Genomic DNA, 16,946 nt, shown 5'->3' with positions numbered 1-16,946 from the left:
ACAACTGTACAAAGGCTGACCCCTGGCGCTAGAACATATGCAGTGTTGGGGGTGTTGTGCGGTCGGCGAGCCTCATCACCGCGGACCGTGGAATTGTCAAGCAGCACTTGTTGCAAGGCTGCAGAGCGCGAGGATCAGACCGTTGTTCAAGTGGAGACAGCTTTTTGTTGCTCAAGTTTAACATCAATAGGTTAGCGTAAAAGTGAAGTCGAAACGAGACCATTCTCATTTTTAGACGCTGTTTTTAAATTTACTTTAGAAGAAAAACTACTTTGGCTTTAAGGACGACTAGAGGTTTTGCTTCACAGCGGTCCTCAGGTAAGGCTCTACCAAGGTGCCGAAAGGTGCTTTTATCGACCACAACTTTTGTTTTACGGTTAAATGGACATGAAAGTCAGTTGTTAAAAGTCGCGTTTTTATTCCCCCCCCCACATTGTCCTGTTTACTCCAATGGTAGAAATGCTGTATAATTATTGCCTAAATGTTAAACGCATGGTAATATACACCGTTATTATGATCGCTAAAAATAGCTAGCTACATACAATACAGATTGAAAGTTATTCAGACATTGACCATCACTGGTGAACAAAAAAAATGTTTTGAGAGCTAGGTTGTGAGTGGTATAGAAACACATTAAACACTGAATTAATGCTCTGATCTTCCGACAGGTAGGAGTATTTGCACAGAGAAGCATAATAACATTAGTACAGCTTTTGAGTTTATTGCAAACAAGTAGCGCTGTTACATTATGTTCCACTCTGATGTTTTTGTTGTTGCAGAATCACAAATGTCTGTAAATGCTAGACTCTCAGCAATCACACACACACACACACCTTCCGTACACCTGACCTATTTCCTGGATGCGTTGTGACCCTCATAAAATAGATTATTGGCTGTAACTGTAGCTTTAGTATCCCCTCCACTTGTAACAATAAATGCCATTTATTACACTGGTCTTTATTAGACTACTATTACATTATGCAGTGGTGGTGTTTGGGTGTACAGTATTTTCTGTAACCTGTTGATACAGGATGACATATTGTAGATGCATCAGGCATGGATGCACCTCCGGGCACATAAAAGCATAATCTTCTGTCTATTACTAGTCTTCCATCCATCCATCCATTCATTTTCTATGCCGCTTATACTCATTAGGGTCGCAGGGGGTATGCTGGAGCCTATCCCATCTGACTTTGGGCGAGAGTACACCCTGGACTGGTCGCCAGCCAATCACAGGGCACATATAGACATTTAGACAAACAATCATTCACACTCAACATTCATACCTCCGGACAATTCAGGGTCGCCAATTAACCTAACATGCATGTTTTTGGAATGTGGGAGGAATCCGGAGAAACGCACGCACAGGGAGAACATGCAAACTCCACACAGAGATGCCCAAGCGGCGATTCCAACCCAGGTCTTCCCGATCTCCTGACTGTGTGGCCAACATGCTAACGACTAGGCCATGCTAACCACTAGGCCACTGGTATTACTGGTCTTTTTTTATTCCCATTTATGTCTTTTTGTTTTGTTATCAAATGATGTTTTACAGGCCCCCCGAGAGGACATAGAGGGGGGAAAAAATATTTTTGTGATGCAATACTTTTGCAAAACTATGGAGGACACACTTCCGGTCATAGCTTGCCTCCACATAGCGAAAATTGGGTGGAAATGTATAATTTTATTTCCATCTTCAGCATTTGCACATCCCTTACTGCACAAATGTAGAGGTATAAAGTGATAATGTGCCTATTGGAACAAGTTTTCAATTCCGTGATGGTCATTCTGTTTGTCTTCTGAAAATAAAATGCTAACACCCGCTCTGAACACAGAAGCAGTGGAAGTACAACGCTCTTAACAGTTATGCAAGATCTCGCAAATGTACGACATCTACCATGCAGTGGAAGATGTGTGAAACATTATGGAGCCCCCGAGGGGACGTGGAGAAAAAGACTTGATTGAAAAATTGACTGCATGGTATAATAATTTAATGTACCATATGTCTGATTCCTGTGCCAATGGGTCTCAGCCTATAAGAGGCAGGGGCCTAACTGTTTTTGCCAGACTAGGGACGTGATTGTATGAGTGGAATTCCAGCAGAAGCAGCACATGATAGAGTCTCGCTGTTGTAGTGGAACTCGGGCTGAACATGGTGGGTGTCTGACCTGACCTGACCTGACCTGACTGGTTCAAAGACTGTGCTTTCCCTCCGCCCTACGTAATACAAATGCCATCCTACTAGGACCCATGCCAGTGTTATTGTTGTGACGACTCTCCTGCCACACACATATTTGATTTACAGTTTCTCTGGAATTTGGTGCTGCGTCATGTGCTGCTACTGTTGAGAAAATGACAGCCCAGTTTTGGTTACACCATGTTTGCAAAAAATAATATCTTGACTCATTTCCAGTTGCTCAGGTCAATATAGGACTCAGTGGCCAGTGGTGAAACTTGTCAATAGAAACTACTTTGCGCAACCTGCGTGCACCTGCATTCCCCTCTTTTTATCTCTTTCATGGAGACATCGGGACTCACAGAAGAGCTCTTGTTTGGTCCTCTCTGGACAGTGCCCCAATTTTCTTTTCTTCCTCTTTTTTTTTGTAACCCTGACTCCATAGCAACACTGTTCCTGTGAGGAGAAGCCCTGACTTTTGCCCCTCCTGCTTCCAAAACAAAGGCAAGCAGTCAGGAGGAGGGGTGTATTGGAGACAGAGGAAAAGTAAGGAGGTTGTAAGGACACGGAGGAATGATGGGAGGAGGGTGTCTGGGAGTGAGGCTCTTGGACGAGACCTCCCCTGTCCCATAGAGAGAAGAGTTATGACCGTGTAGACTGATCACGGCCGAGATCACATCTTTCTATTTCTCAACAACCGAATAGGACTGCAGACGAGTGCATCATTCGTTCCTTTAATTACCACCTCTGTATTTGCTACTCTAATACTACAAGTTTTGTCCTCGTGAGACAAATGATGGTTTATCTAACCGTGGATGACATTACAGTTGACAAATTGACACTGTTGACAGTTGACACTGTTTTTTTCCACTCTGTTCTCTCCCTGAAGGTCTTGGTTGAAAAGAATGGCTATTGTTAAGTTGCGGCCTTGCTTCTTTGTAAGATTTTTAACAGAAGAAAAACAAAATGTTTAGTGGGCAGAACATGTTCAAGGTCTGGACATTGCGGGGGCAGGAGAGAGGCTCCAACTGCCTGCGAAGAGTCAAAAAATGAAAGTATTGTTTGGCTGAGCTCCCTGCACTGGTACAGACATCTCCGCATTCGTTCTGATTTGGCTGCTTGAAAGGCCTTCAAAGCTGAGGTCATTCCACTCGTAACTTTGTTTCTATTAAAGGGATAGTTCGGATTTTTTAACATGAACCTGTCTGACATCCCCATCAGCGTTGTAGTCCATTAACAGAGACTTACTCCCCGCTAGGTCTCCTAAGTCCAGTTCTGTTCATATTTCTGTGAGGCAGAACGTAGTTCCGCTTAGTTGCTGGGGACAATTAAGTAAAGAGTTTGGATTCTCAAAACAATGTGCATGCAAAAAATTAATACATTTGCATCACGAAAATGCCTTCTCCAAAAAATCAAACCTCACAAAACACTATACAGCAGCATTATACACAGCATTATATTTGTCTCCCGCCGTATCCCTGCGCACCGTCGCCTGTGCTTTCATGTTTATGTGACGAAGACACTCGCATCGTCTTCCGCTGTGGAACACATACGTAAACAAGATGGCCGTGGCGCTCCGTCGCGGAAGTAGATGCGTTTTGTGAGGTCTGATTTTTTTTTGAGAAGATATTTTTGTGATGCAAATGTTTTAATCTTTTGAACGCATATTGTTTTGAGAAGCCAAACTCTTTACTTAATTGTCCCCAGCAACTAAGTGGAACTATGTTATTCATCACAGAAATCTGACCAGAACTGGACTTAGGAGACCAAGTGGGTGGTAAGTCGTTGTTAATGGACTACAATGCTGATGGGGATGTCATACAACTTCATGTCAAAAAAATCCGAACTATCGCTTTAATGAGAAAAAGCAGGTCTCAACTAGTTCATGACAAAATCATAAAAACACATTCTGTCCCCAATAAAACCATTTATACAATCTAAAAGCTAAGATTTCGTCAACTAACCACAGTCCTTGGAAAAAGTAAATTATTTACGTCGCTCTGTTACTAAGCCTCATTTCGAATGTCAGCCACGCCCATCTTCCCCATATCACCTTGTACCATAACTCATATCAGCGCCCTGCTCTTCCACACTGTGTTCAGTCCAGTTTATTCTCACATTCTGATTTGTCTCTGTCATTGGCAGGTCTTGACATTTCTTAGAGATGTTTGACAAACAGCCCTATGACAGTCCGCCGGTCTACACCCCACCTTCCAACAACGGGTTCGGACCACCAGGCAGCTTCCATGCTCCCCAGAGTGACTACAACGCGTACCCTCCACCACCGGGATCTTACTACATTGAGGACAAACCGCAGCACTTCTACAAATGGTCGTCACCTCCTGGGATCATCAAGGCCATGCTGGCTGTTGTCATTGTGCTGTGTGTGGCCATATTTGCTTGTGTGGCCTCCACTCTCATGTGGGAAATGCAGTACGGGTATGGAAATGGCTACTACGGATCTGGGGCTGGCTACGGTAGCGGATATGGCCTGGGCAGCTATGGAACAGGATATGGTGGATATGGCAGTTATGGGGGATATGGTAACTACTACGGCTCCTACATTTCCCCCTACTCAGCCAAAACTGCAATGATCGCCATGGCAGCCATTAACTTCCTTGGCTCACTGGCTTTCTTCATCGCTAGTTTCTCTAAATCTACCACCATCCGCAGCAGGAAGTACTTTCTGGCACTTCTCATAGCGAGTGTCATCATGGCTGTCCTGCAGGTAAGACAATCCAGCTGCACCTATTTGTTTAGTTACATAGGTTCCAGTCATTACCTGCGTAATACACTGCAGTAATGGTCAACGGTTTGTGTTACAGGGCATTATAAACATTGTGTATATTGTTGGAGTAAACCCCAATGCCCAGGGTTCGTCCAATATGATGTACAATCCTATGCTGATGATGTGCCAGAGCCTCTATCAGACGGGCTACTCTCAGATGGGAGGGGTGGGAGGCTTCCCATTACACAACCCGTACCTCTACCATTACTGCTATGTGGACCCCCAAGAGGTTTGTGGCTTTTGTTTTTTGCTTCATTTTATCTTAGTAGTTTAATTGGCTTTCGTCATCTGTTATTAGTTATCGAGGGTTTCAACGTATCTGTGGTACACAGAGAGACAAATTGTGTACATTTTAATCTAGGACAAATTGCCTTCATGGTACAACTTATCTTTGACAACTTCAGATTTTACTCCCGTGTCCCTGATTTTGTAGGGAGTCGCCATGGTGTGTGGATTCCTGATTGTCATCGCCTTGGCCGTTGCCGCTTTCTTCGCACACAAAGCGAGAGGCAAGATCTGGCGCTACGGCAAAGCCAACATCTTCTGGGTTGAGCCTCTCGTCGGTGGGAAAGCATCAGAGGGCAGAGACGTGGAGGAGTGGGTGAGAGACAACAGTCATAGTTGCATAACATTGCACTGCCATGGGATTCACAAAGAGAAATCACATTTGACCCTTATCGACCCTGAGTTCTTAGTTGCGGTTGCTAGTCTGCTGTTCAGGAAACAAGGGCAGGGATTTTAATCCAGCCACGGATATAGATGTTGATGGAAAATTTCATTACTTTTTTTATTCTGACTAGTAGATTGAGTGACTGACATATGCTTCCAAAGCCCAAGTGTCTCCTGGCTTTTATATGACAAAATAGTCTCCCCTTTTTGCAAAACAGATAAATAGGTACAGTATGTCACGGGTTGTGTAGTCATCCATTCCAGGTAGTCATCAGTTATAAAGATAAGTGAGGTGATCGTGATGCACAGCAGCAAAGGAGCTTTCATTGTGCTTTCATGCTGTTACATCCCTCCCATGTTTTTGTGCCTTTTGTTTGTGATTCCAGAGGAAGATTGTTGTAACAATCTTAGAGTGTTTCCTCTGATGGAGTGACTTTGTTCAATCTCATGGCTGATAGCAGTCAGTGAATGTTTGCTCATGGTCTACTACCTGGTTTCACTCGGACTAATCATTAACACCCAGAGAAGATAGCAAGCAAGCAAGTGGTTTCTGCCGAGCTTGCCTCAGGTTTATAAACATCAACAATGTTCATAAGAGAATTTTACCTGAAATTGGGCTTGATGATTAACTTGACCTGCCACTCGGGCAATGCGTTTTAAGGATGGAATCATGGTGCACAACTGTCCGCTTAAGCTTAGAGACTGCAGCTCAGGTCTAGCGTGGTACTGATGAAAATGGTTGATAGTTCCTGTTTCTCTGCATGCTTGTTATATTACTAAAAAAGATAATTATTAGGTAGCTTGATAGCTATCATGACTTTTAAGCCAGGAAATGTAGGGAGTAGGCTAGTTTACCTTGGCTGTTAAAGGGATAGTTTGGATTTTTTGACATGAAGTTGTATGACATCCCCATCAGCAGTGGACTATATCAACAGAGAATTGGCCCCCCCCCCATTTGGTCTCGCAGTTCTGGTCGGATTTCCATGACGAAGAACGTAGTTCCGCTTAGTTGCTGGGTCATTTAAGTAGGGAGTTTGGCTTCTCAAAAAAACATGCGTTCAAAAGAGGAATACATTTGCATCATAAAAATGCCTCTTCAAAAAAATCAGACCTCACAAATCGCTCGGCGTTATATTTATCTCTCGCCGTGTCCCTGCACACTTTCTCACGCTTCATTTAGTTAGGAATTTGTCTTTGCCACCTCAGATCTTATATCCTGTTACATGGATTTACCATACAGGTGTGTGTATATTATTTCCTTATGTCTTTATATCTTCTGCCATAGTTTGTGCACCATGTGCATCTTAGTGCCACAAAGTGAGTCATCAGACTCGATTTGACATTGGTCTGTAGCTGTGCTCCGAGAGACCTGGATTGTTCTGATAACCTCACACACTGGCCTCATTATGCTCAGCTTGAGCTGCATTGTGTCTGCCTAATGAGGTCATCAATGGTTTTTCTGGTGTGTGTCTGTGTGCTAGAAACACTAAAGTATTCCATGTATCTGAGCCTTGTCTCAGGCTTGTATTGTTTTGTATTGTCTGCTGCAACAATTAGTCAATTCATTGCTGATTAATTGATTAACCAATTAATCGACAACTATTTTGGTATTCGATTAATCATTTTTTAAATTAAAAAATGTAAATATCCTCTGATTTCAGCATTTCATAAGTGAATATTGTTTTGTTTCCGTAGTCATCCATGAAAGCAGACTGACTTATTATTGATGTGAGTTGTCACAAAACAAGATATCTACACACACCAGCTTTGACTTTGGAAAACAGTGATGTACATTTTGGCCTCTTTTCTGTAATGTTGCGGACCAAACCACTAACTGCTTGTGTTTGTTTCATAATGATTTCGTACGTCTACGGCCGCATGCGGCCTGCAAAGCATTTGAATCCAGCCCGCCAGTTGCTTCCAAACTATATAAACCTTAAACATACAAGCTGGCAACATGAATTGCAAGTAGTTAGAGTCAGTCAACTGAGACAACCTTTTGATGGTTTATGTAGCTTGTCACATGCAGCGATCCAAACAACTACCTCACCTGTGGTGCCAAACAAAACACAAGTCAAAAAATATGTGACACACAACTTAACCCAACCACTGCACTGTCTGGGAAGTAAATAAGGAGGGACGTTCACATACTATTTAACAATCAATGTTTTAGTGTTCATAGTTCACATTGTACAGTATATCACATCCTTTATTCACGTACATTCCGGGTGTATTTGTACATTCAGTTGTTATTTGATGTAGTCTGATGTTTGAAGTGTTCCTGAAAAAAGGGACACAAGCACATACATATAGCAGATTGTATGACATTATAATTCCAGGTGGACTGTTAGAATTATATGCGTAAAATGGTGTGCATGTATCAAATATATAGTCTGTCCCCCTGGCCAATTTTGTTAAGTCAATGCGGCAAAAAGTCAAAAAGTTTGCCCACCCCTGGTCTAGGGTCTAACCTCGGGGTCGGCAACCTGCGTCACCGCTTCAGCCTCCTTGTTGAAGCTCCCTTCACCGAGCGTGGTGATTTTTTAAACACAGAAGTAGGGGAAACGTGCATTTTCAAAAAGAATGAGAAATATCCGACTCACTGCAAATCCGTGAATGCATGTAGACTGCATTCACGGGACTGCAAGGGGAGGCAGGCTAATTTATGCAGTGAGTTTCACTGAAGAGAAAAAAAGGTGAGGGAGTTTTGAGTTGAGTCTGAGGCAAGTTACTGTGCAGTAAAATCAAACTATGTAGTTAACAAGAGCATAACAAAATTTTTTATAACAAGACCTGCGCTGTAGCTATGTGCTCGGAGCATGTGACACACTAATCGCCCAGGTGGTGACTCCGGGAGAGGCAGGTAGTGTGCCGCGGGAACTGACTATGTACTGACCGCTTGTGACTGCTGTGAGGCAGGGCAGACCTCTCGGCAGCAACCGCAGAACATTAAGTGCTTGCACTTTTAAGTCTCCAAATACCAGAAAAGTCGACGCCAGGAAAAGTGCCTACATTTGTCGCTAGTCACTTTTGAGGAAAGAAGTCGCCAACAGGGTTTGGAAAGTCAAGATTTAAAATGAAAATTGTCAAGTTGGCAACCCTGTGGTGCACATGAGATCGGAAGGAGGAGGAAGCCGCTCACAGATGAAGAATATATGAAAGAATTGTTCATAAAAATACCAATAGAATGGTCAGTGATGACAATTCAGCATAGGCGTAAACGGTATTGAGCAAACAACACTGACATGCAGAAATGTGTATAATATGTTCACTTCATTGTGAAGCGCTTTGGATGCTATATAAGTGCTATATAAAATCTAATCCTTGATTATTATTATTGCATCCATCCATCTTCTATGCCGCTTACCCTCACTAGGGTCACGGGTATGATGGAGCCTATCCTAGCTGACTTTGGGCGAGAGGTGGGGTACACCCTGGACTGGTCGCCAGTCAATGGCAGGTCACATATCAACAATCAATCATGCACACTAACATTCATACCCATGGACAATTTAGAGTCGCCAATTAATATTATTATTATTATTTTTGCTGTAACTGTGTGAACATTCATGCAGAGATAATGCAAATGTCTGCACCTTCGCCTGCTGTGACTCATGAAACACTAGTTAAACTTGGGTGTTAAACGTCACACTCCAGTCGGTCCAGCATTGTGGGATACGCTTTATCCAGGTGCTGTCCAGTCTTATTCTACCTCAGAAACCAGTGAATTGTTAGGCCAACTTTAGGCCAACATCCTGTGTTAGTACTGTTCACGCAGAACAGCCACACGACAAAAAGCAGTGAAATATCTACCTTCTATTGTGGCGGGGGTTATGTCAATCCTGTCATGCTCGGTGAACAGTCTGCAGCAAAGTCAGATGGGAGGCTCCAGCTCCCTGTGACTATGATCAGGACACTATGTGATTTTGAATTTGAATCTTAGCCATCTACTCAAATGTCCCAAGTGTTTCTACTGTATTTGCATAAACATGAGTTTACTTGTCGTGCTCATAAAGTATCTTTTTCCACCTCTAGATCACCTCTAGATTCTCTCTCAAAATCTTCCCTTTTTTTTTCTTTTGCTATACCTCCATTGTTGACATTGAGCTCTGCTCACGGCTACAGCGTAGTGAAAATGTTGACTGTTATTGCTATTATATCCATTGTAGAGTTCGCTTGATTCTGCTCAGTCAGGGGGCATTGTTGGGATTTTTACATGAGCTGCACCCTGCAAATAGGCTTCTCAAGCAGCTGCAAGATGGGAAGCTGTACTCTACCTGACTACTTCACAGACTGTGTTTATTGTTTTGGGGGGCTGAACTGATATTGGCTCTGCCGTGGTTCTGCGGGGAATTTGTGATAATGGACTGTATGCTAAACTAATGAAACAGAAACATGGTTCCTCAAGAGTTAGATTGATTGCCGGTCTTGAAAAAGCTGTGTCTTAAGCCATTTTTGAGTTAATCCATAGTAGGCTAACTCAAACACGTGCCACAGTTTAAATACAGTTATGTGTTGTTGCAAAAATATTAGATGAGTTATTTTTGCCTATCATTTTTGTTGTACACATAATGTGAGTTATAGTGGCTCACTTCCATTATCATGCATCAAGATGAAAAAACAAAGCAACAATGTTGATATTGATGATTGCTAAAGCTACTGACGTGCAGCCCTCATTGTCAAAAAGTCCATAGACATCATAGGAAGGTTTGAGAAATACATACTAAAGAGTTTTCCAAACCTGCTCAGGTCAGGTGGAGTGAATGAAGCATCTAACTAGAAAAACTCTGAGCTGCTGGACAATGCTGCCCAAGTATATGGTTGGGTGCTCTCTTAAACTTGTTGCACTAATTACCTCATAAACGAGGTCTTCAGTGGCTGGATAAGTGTCATTATTTCTTTATTTGGTCGACTACTCATTGTTTCTTGCGCAGGATGTCAAGTTAGAAAAGGGTTAGTGGACGTGTTGTTTATGTTGTTCCTTGTCTTTTTCCTGTTTTCCTGTGTAGGTGAACAATGTGGAGGAAAGCCGCAGTGTTCAGGATGCCCCCACCCTGCTTGTGTCTGAGAAAGGAGGCGGTCTGCTTAACGCTTCAGCGAACAGTGTCATCTCCTACCCCCCAGCCAAGGTGGACAGCAGCTCCTTCAATGGGGACACGTACGACAACAATGAGTAGGTCCATTGCTCAACATCTCTATTTCTACATGTGACTAGTCATGCAAAGTCTACTCTGTTTAGAAAAAAAAAAAACATATTGCCCTACCCATGGAATGAGCTGTGCGTGTGACCTTTGAGCTCGTGTGGGATTATCTTTCCCTTGTTTTTCTCTTATGTTTATTGGTTTTTGTTCTGGTGATGTCTGAGGTACGGTATATGGCAAATATACTGCATACTGTGTATGACCTTTGTGACAAATTAAGCCAAAATGTTACAATTCAAACAGTAAAAGTCGGTGATCTACTCTCATAGAATAACATACAGTATTCTGTTGTTTGCATCCTGCGTATTTTTGTGTGTAAAAATGAATATCTGCAACGTGCATTTGGATTCCTGTACAAATCCCTTACAAACTGAGAAAATTGAGCCCGTTTCCTGTTGGTGTTATTAAAGAACTGCTCCCCGCCCCTTGGTCTTCTTAAACTTCCCCGGTTCTGTGCCGCCACGGGAAACTTTCACATGACAAGTGTTGTACTCTGCTGCAATGTCTTTTTCGACTCGAGGGTTAACAAAAAAATACACATGACCGACATCACTCCCACGCCACGCTTAACACGTTAGCATACGCTGTTGTTCATGTGGTCTCTACGTTCTGAGGCGGAGTTTGGAATCAACTGCTTGTTTCTGAGTGCCAATTTCGGATTTTAGATGCAGGCCGATTTAATCTTACTCGTTTTTTTGTTTTTGCTGATATCAACCCGACATTGGATATTGATATCGGATTGGGAAACCGCTAGTTAGACTGTTATGTTGAGTAATGACTGCCTGCCGTTTCCAATGCATTGACAAGCTCATTGCGCGATCCATGTTGGTTAATGCTTGCCAGAATAAACCGCAATTTCCTAAACTGAGGTGCTATGATCATCTCTTGGGCAAGTCAAGAGTGCCGCAATATAATATTTTTATATTTGTGTACTGTACATTTTTTACCACTTATGGCCTACCATAGTTTAGGTCTGTGACAGCTTTCGGTGGTGTTGAAATGTGATTCTGGACTGAATACTTGATGTGAGCCAGACTTGACCTCTAGCGACCCACAATAAAGTTGAGTTTTAAACCCTGCCTCAACATTAGGTGCTTCTATGTCAACATATTCAATGGAGGCCCACTATACAAGCAAAAATTCTGCCTTAAAAATCTACATCTTCTTAGTCAGAAGGTATTGGTTTACTGTATACAGTATTTAATGACTAAATTTAGTTTTTATTTCTCCAATACAACTCTTAAGTCATTCTCATATCTTTGTGGTTGAACAACAGGTACTCTGAGCGAAAAACCAGCCGACCATCAGAGGTGTTTTCCCATGGTGGGAGGACCAGCTCCAGTCCTTCAGAGGAGATAGGTGGGGGACGTAAACCTTCTGCCAACAGGGCCAAGAGACGCAGGCGTAACCCTGACATGGACGAGTCTCAGTATGAGACAGAGTACACCACAGGAGGCGAGACGGGCAACGAGCTTGATATGGAAGAGTGGGAGAGGTGAGCCATTCAGTAAGCCGCCATCGCTGTGTGCTGCTCACACACTGTCGGGATTAAAGGTGGAGATGCAGATGAAGAGAGCATCATGTGGATTACAGCCAAATTCTGTCACTCTGTTAGGACCCGTTTTAATTGTCAAATCTGATGGATTAGAAAATGAACCATTTGTTTTACATGTCACCGCAGCCAACATATGGTGTGAAAAATATATTTGGGAGTAACTGATAAATAGACTAGGGTAATGAACCCTAACACAATGAAAAGCTCCATTTGTCATTCTTCCCTGGGGATTAGTTAATCTGGTGAGGCATGCCGTTCAACCCTATTATATTCATACATGAGGGAACTCGGCCAAAGGTACAACAGTAGATTTCCTGTTAGTATTGTTCATTTGCATTGACTTCAAATGCATATATACCATGCGACCACCGGGAATGCCTCCTTTATGGAATTCTTAGGTTTTTTTTCTCCGATTGGTGATGCGTTTTGTTTTCCCTCCTAGCATGTACCCTGAGATCACATCTGATGAACAACGTCACGACTATAAGTCTGAGTTTGATGCTGACCTAAGGGAGTACAAGCGCATGTGTGCAGAGATGGACGACATCAACGATCAGTTGAACAAGCTCAGCAGGCAGTTGGACACACTCGATGACACCTCTGCTAAATATCAGGTGAGAGAAACAAAAATCTTAGTTGGGTTTTTTTTTGGGTGAGATGCGGAATTTAAAAAAAGGGCTGTGTTATTTCCAACTTTTTTATTATTTTTTTTTTTTAAAAAGCTTATTTAAAGATAGATTTTTATACTGAAATGGTGAAAGCAACAAATGTGGTGAAGTGTGCTGAGCTTGTATGTGATGTCATCATGATTATAACAAAACCATCTTTTCTTTTCAGGGTGTAGCAGAGGAATATAATCATCTGAAAGACATAAAGCGGGTCTGTATTACTTTTCGTTTTACATTTTGGAAAAATCTTCATATTATAACACTGGGAAGCATAAAATTTGGTGCCTGGAAAATTAGACCAGACATGGACAAACTACGGCCTGTGGCCCATTTACAGCCCCTTAAACCTGTTAATCCGGCCCGTTGGACGTTTACAAATATATTTTTTTTAAACCTTTAACATCAAAGCTGTACCCGGCAATAGGATTTGTAATGCTATTTTTTAATTACCGTAAAGAAAAATAACTATTGTATTAATTTAAGTGAAGCTAGAGACTTTCCAGTGCCATTACGGTAATCATCGGGACTGCATCAAAGTAACTGCAGGAAGACGAGAATTATACAAAGCAGAGCAGGGGAGTGTGTGATGGGGAAGGTAAGAAAAGCAAGATTTGTACAACAAAGCTCTACAGAAAAGTGGTATTAAACGTTTTAGAGTTCATATTGTAAACCCCACACCCTTTATTTATTTATTCTGGTTGTCTTATTCGGTAAAAACCTGTAAAATTAAATTCTGTTGTTTCAGTTGGTCTGTCATAACCTTTTTTAGAATGCGGTAATGCAAAGCCACCTCCAGATGTTTAAATGAAAACTGCACTTTTTTTTTTAATTTTGCCCATCATCCAGAGTCCTTATGTGAAACATAAGCACACGTCTTTCCCTTTTCTGTGTATTCTAAAGAGAGAAAAACAGTTAACATGAGGGAGCTAACAATGCACGTCATGGGACACACCTATTTTGACTATAAAATCCCTCTAAAAAATCTCCAACAACGTCTTATGGTTTTATATACGTGCTGTGACCATGCAGTAACAGGTACATTCATGATAACATGCAATACTTACAGTATTTTGCCCTATTTTGATCATTGTAAACATTACCAGAACTTCTTTCCTGGGCGCATTGATTTCACATTTAGTGCTACTTCTGTCAACAACAGCAGCGTGTTAAGTGAGTGTCTGTTTGCTACTACTAATCATGGCAGACTTTGTGAGAGACACCTTTATCGCATTGTTTTGAACTATTTCACCACACCAGAAAAGTACTTATTTGTCTTAGCTGCTACAATAACAATGTCACTGTAGCTTGGTTTATATACAAGTCAGCTATGTAAATAGAACATTGTTTTGGTTTGGTTTGGTTTAGTTTATTTGAACATGAAGGTTACAATGGAATACATCTCGTGAATCATTCTTTGACAGTTCCACATGTCCAAAAGGAGTAGGAAGAAGCAAAGCTTATTTAATCCTACCCCCATTCCAATCTACATCTTGTACAGTACATGTTGTTCACTTCCTGCATTCCATGTCATGTTTTCAGTGGTAGTCAGGATAACACATAATAGATAACGGTGAGATAGCCCTCCCCCCCAAAAAAGAAAGAACATTAATAATAATAATAATAATGATGACAATACTAAATAAATAAATAAAAAAGAACAAAGCTTTTTCTTTTTTTTTTTTTTAAACACAACAAAGAAAATTATAAAAAAAATAAAAATAAATAAATAAATAAATAAATAAAAAATAAAAAAATAATAAAATAACAAACCTGACAGAACAATCAGGACTCTTCTGCCTTGTATTTAGCAAACATCAACTGCTTGTATTGTTTTTTGAATTTGCTCATCTCTGTACATTGTTTGAGTTCTTTACTCAATCCGTTCCATAATTTAATTCCACACACGGAAATGCTGTGGGTTTTCACCGTAGTTCTCGAATACAAATGTTTTAGGTTTAATTTTCCTCTAAGATCATATTTCTCCTCTCTGATTGAGAAATACTTTATTAGGTTTTTGGGTAACGAGTTGTTATTAACTTTATACATTATTCTAGCGGTTTGAAAGTGTACTAAATCTGCGAATTTTAATATCTGTGATTTTAAAAATAAAGGGTTTGTATGTTCTCTATACTTGGCATTATGAATTATCCTCACAGATCTTTTTTGCAGTACAGTGAGTGAGTGAAGATTGCTTTTGTAATTATTTCCCCATATCTCCACACAATACATTAGGTATGGTAATACTAAGGAACAGTACAGAGTGTGGAGTGATTTTTGATCAAGAACATATTTTGCTTTATTCAATATAGAGATATTTCTCGCCACCTTTTGCTGTATATATTTAAAGTGGACGGAGCTTTTCCGTGAGCGTCCTTTCCGTACAACAGGAAGTGACGTCAGTCGAAATAGGTGTGTCCCATTACTTGTAGAGATGTTGGATTATCGGCCCAATATTGGCATAAAAAAATATCGGTTGGTATCGTGATTTTCCCCTATAATGAAGCTGATAATAGATAAAATGCTGTATATAGGCCTGTGGGCTCCCATATTGGCCGGCACGCATATGATGACCTCATCAAACCGCCTCTCAAGCATGTAAACAAATGTGAATGGCTAGTAAGTAGCAAGCTAGCTCGCGCCTTCCATCCATCTATTTTCTATGCCGCCTATACTCACTAGTTAGGAAAGTTACAATTCCCACAAGTAAGCGACGGTAAAATCTGACACTGCGTGTGCGCGCTCGATTAGGAGAGTCCTTGGGGACGTCCGTGCTTTTTCATGTGATAATATGATGATGAGTGTTGGACCACATCAACTCATACGATGGCTTTGAAAGTTAAGTCCAACTTTAAGCCTTTCAAAGTCACGGATCGAAGCTTCAGAACAAGACGAAATGGTATGTAGGACATAAATTCACTTTAATATCTATCTGCAGATGAAATTGCATTACAATGTGATGGTGCCAAATATGTTAATTTTGGCCCGTAATTACTGCGTACATGCAATTTGTAGTGTGGTGTGGAAACAAATAGAGCGTGCTGCTGCACAGTGGCGGTGCTACTGGCCACCCCTGGTCACTCTACGGCCACCCTACTGGCCATGTAGACATTTCAGGTATCAACTTATTGCCACCCCTATGTGAGTAATGGTCTCGCCTTGGCCACCCCAATAGAAAAACCTCTGGCTCTGTCAATGCTGCTGCACTTAAGAGTGCTAGGCCTACATGAAAATTATGACACTTGATTTTTTTCCCTGGAGTTTTTGATGATCAAAGAAACATAAATGGCTACTCTGCTGACTTTTAAAACAAATGTCAGAGCCTAGGTCTAATCACAAGTATTTCTCATGTTTTACAAAGTTGTACAGTGTTGTTTACAGCCTCGTTGTGAAGCTAATTGCTGCTGCTGTATTCATTAGCTTCACAACAAATATGTGTTCATTTAAAAGACCGCAGATACAGTATGTGAGGTTACACATAACGGTATTGATATCAGCGGATATCGGTATCGGAAATTGAGAGTTGGAAAATATCAGCATATTGGTTATTGACAAAAAAGCCAATATCGGACATCCCTAATTTTGTGCCTTGCTCCCACATTTTTGCTGTTTTTCTCTCTTTCAAACATGCAGAAAAGAGACATGTGGTCATGTTTCACATCAGGACTGTGGATGATGGGCAAAATAAAAAAAAAAAAAAACAAGTGCAGTTTTCCTTTAAAGTGCTCCTTAAAAAAGGGACCCAAAGACATACAGCAGATTGTATAACACTTTTACAGCTAAAATAAGACAAATACTGTAATTCCAGGTATGACCATTATAGGTGTTAAGTTATATACATTTGGGGGGGTCACGAGACACTCACTTCACGAGACGGGACGATACACGAGAT

General features: G+C 41.3%; 1 protein-coding gene across 1 annotated transcript in view; it reads left to right on the top strand.

Moving 5' to 3' along the window:
* Positions 1-92: 92 nt before the first annotated feature.
* The window catches only part of si:ch73-61d6.3 (occludin), a 21,585-nt gene continuing 4,731 nt past the window's right edge, over positions 93-16,946 (top strand). Inside the window, exons 1-8 of the mRNA XM_054789376.1 lie at positions 93-318; positions 4,322-4,904; positions 5,002-5,193; positions 5,398-5,565; positions 10,643-10,806; positions 12,111-12,329; positions 12,832-13,003; positions 13,227-13,268. Coding sequence (XP_054645351.1) covers positions 4,341-4,904; positions 5,002-5,193; positions 5,398-5,565; positions 10,643-10,806; positions 12,111-12,329; positions 12,832-13,003; positions 13,227-13,268 — 1,521 coding nt within the window. The 5' untranslated portion in view covers positions 93-318; positions 4,322-4,340. The remainder of the gene's footprint in view (positions 319-4,321; positions 4,905-5,001; positions 5,194-5,397; positions 5,566-10,642; positions 10,807-12,110; positions 12,330-12,831; positions 13,004-13,226; positions 13,269-16,946) is intronic.

This window comes from Dunckerocampus dactyliophorus, chromosome 10, assembly GCF_027744805.1.
Source record: "Dunckerocampus dactyliophorus isolate RoL2022-P2 chromosome 10, RoL_Ddac_1.1, whole genome shotgun sequence".
Taxonomy (NCBI): domain Eukaryota; kingdom Metazoa; phylum Chordata; class Actinopteri; order Syngnathiformes; family Syngnathidae; genus Dunckerocampus; species Dunckerocampus dactyliophorus.
The sequence above is the reverse complement of the archived record's forward strand: the minus strand, read 5'-3'. Positions and strand labels throughout refer to the sequence as shown.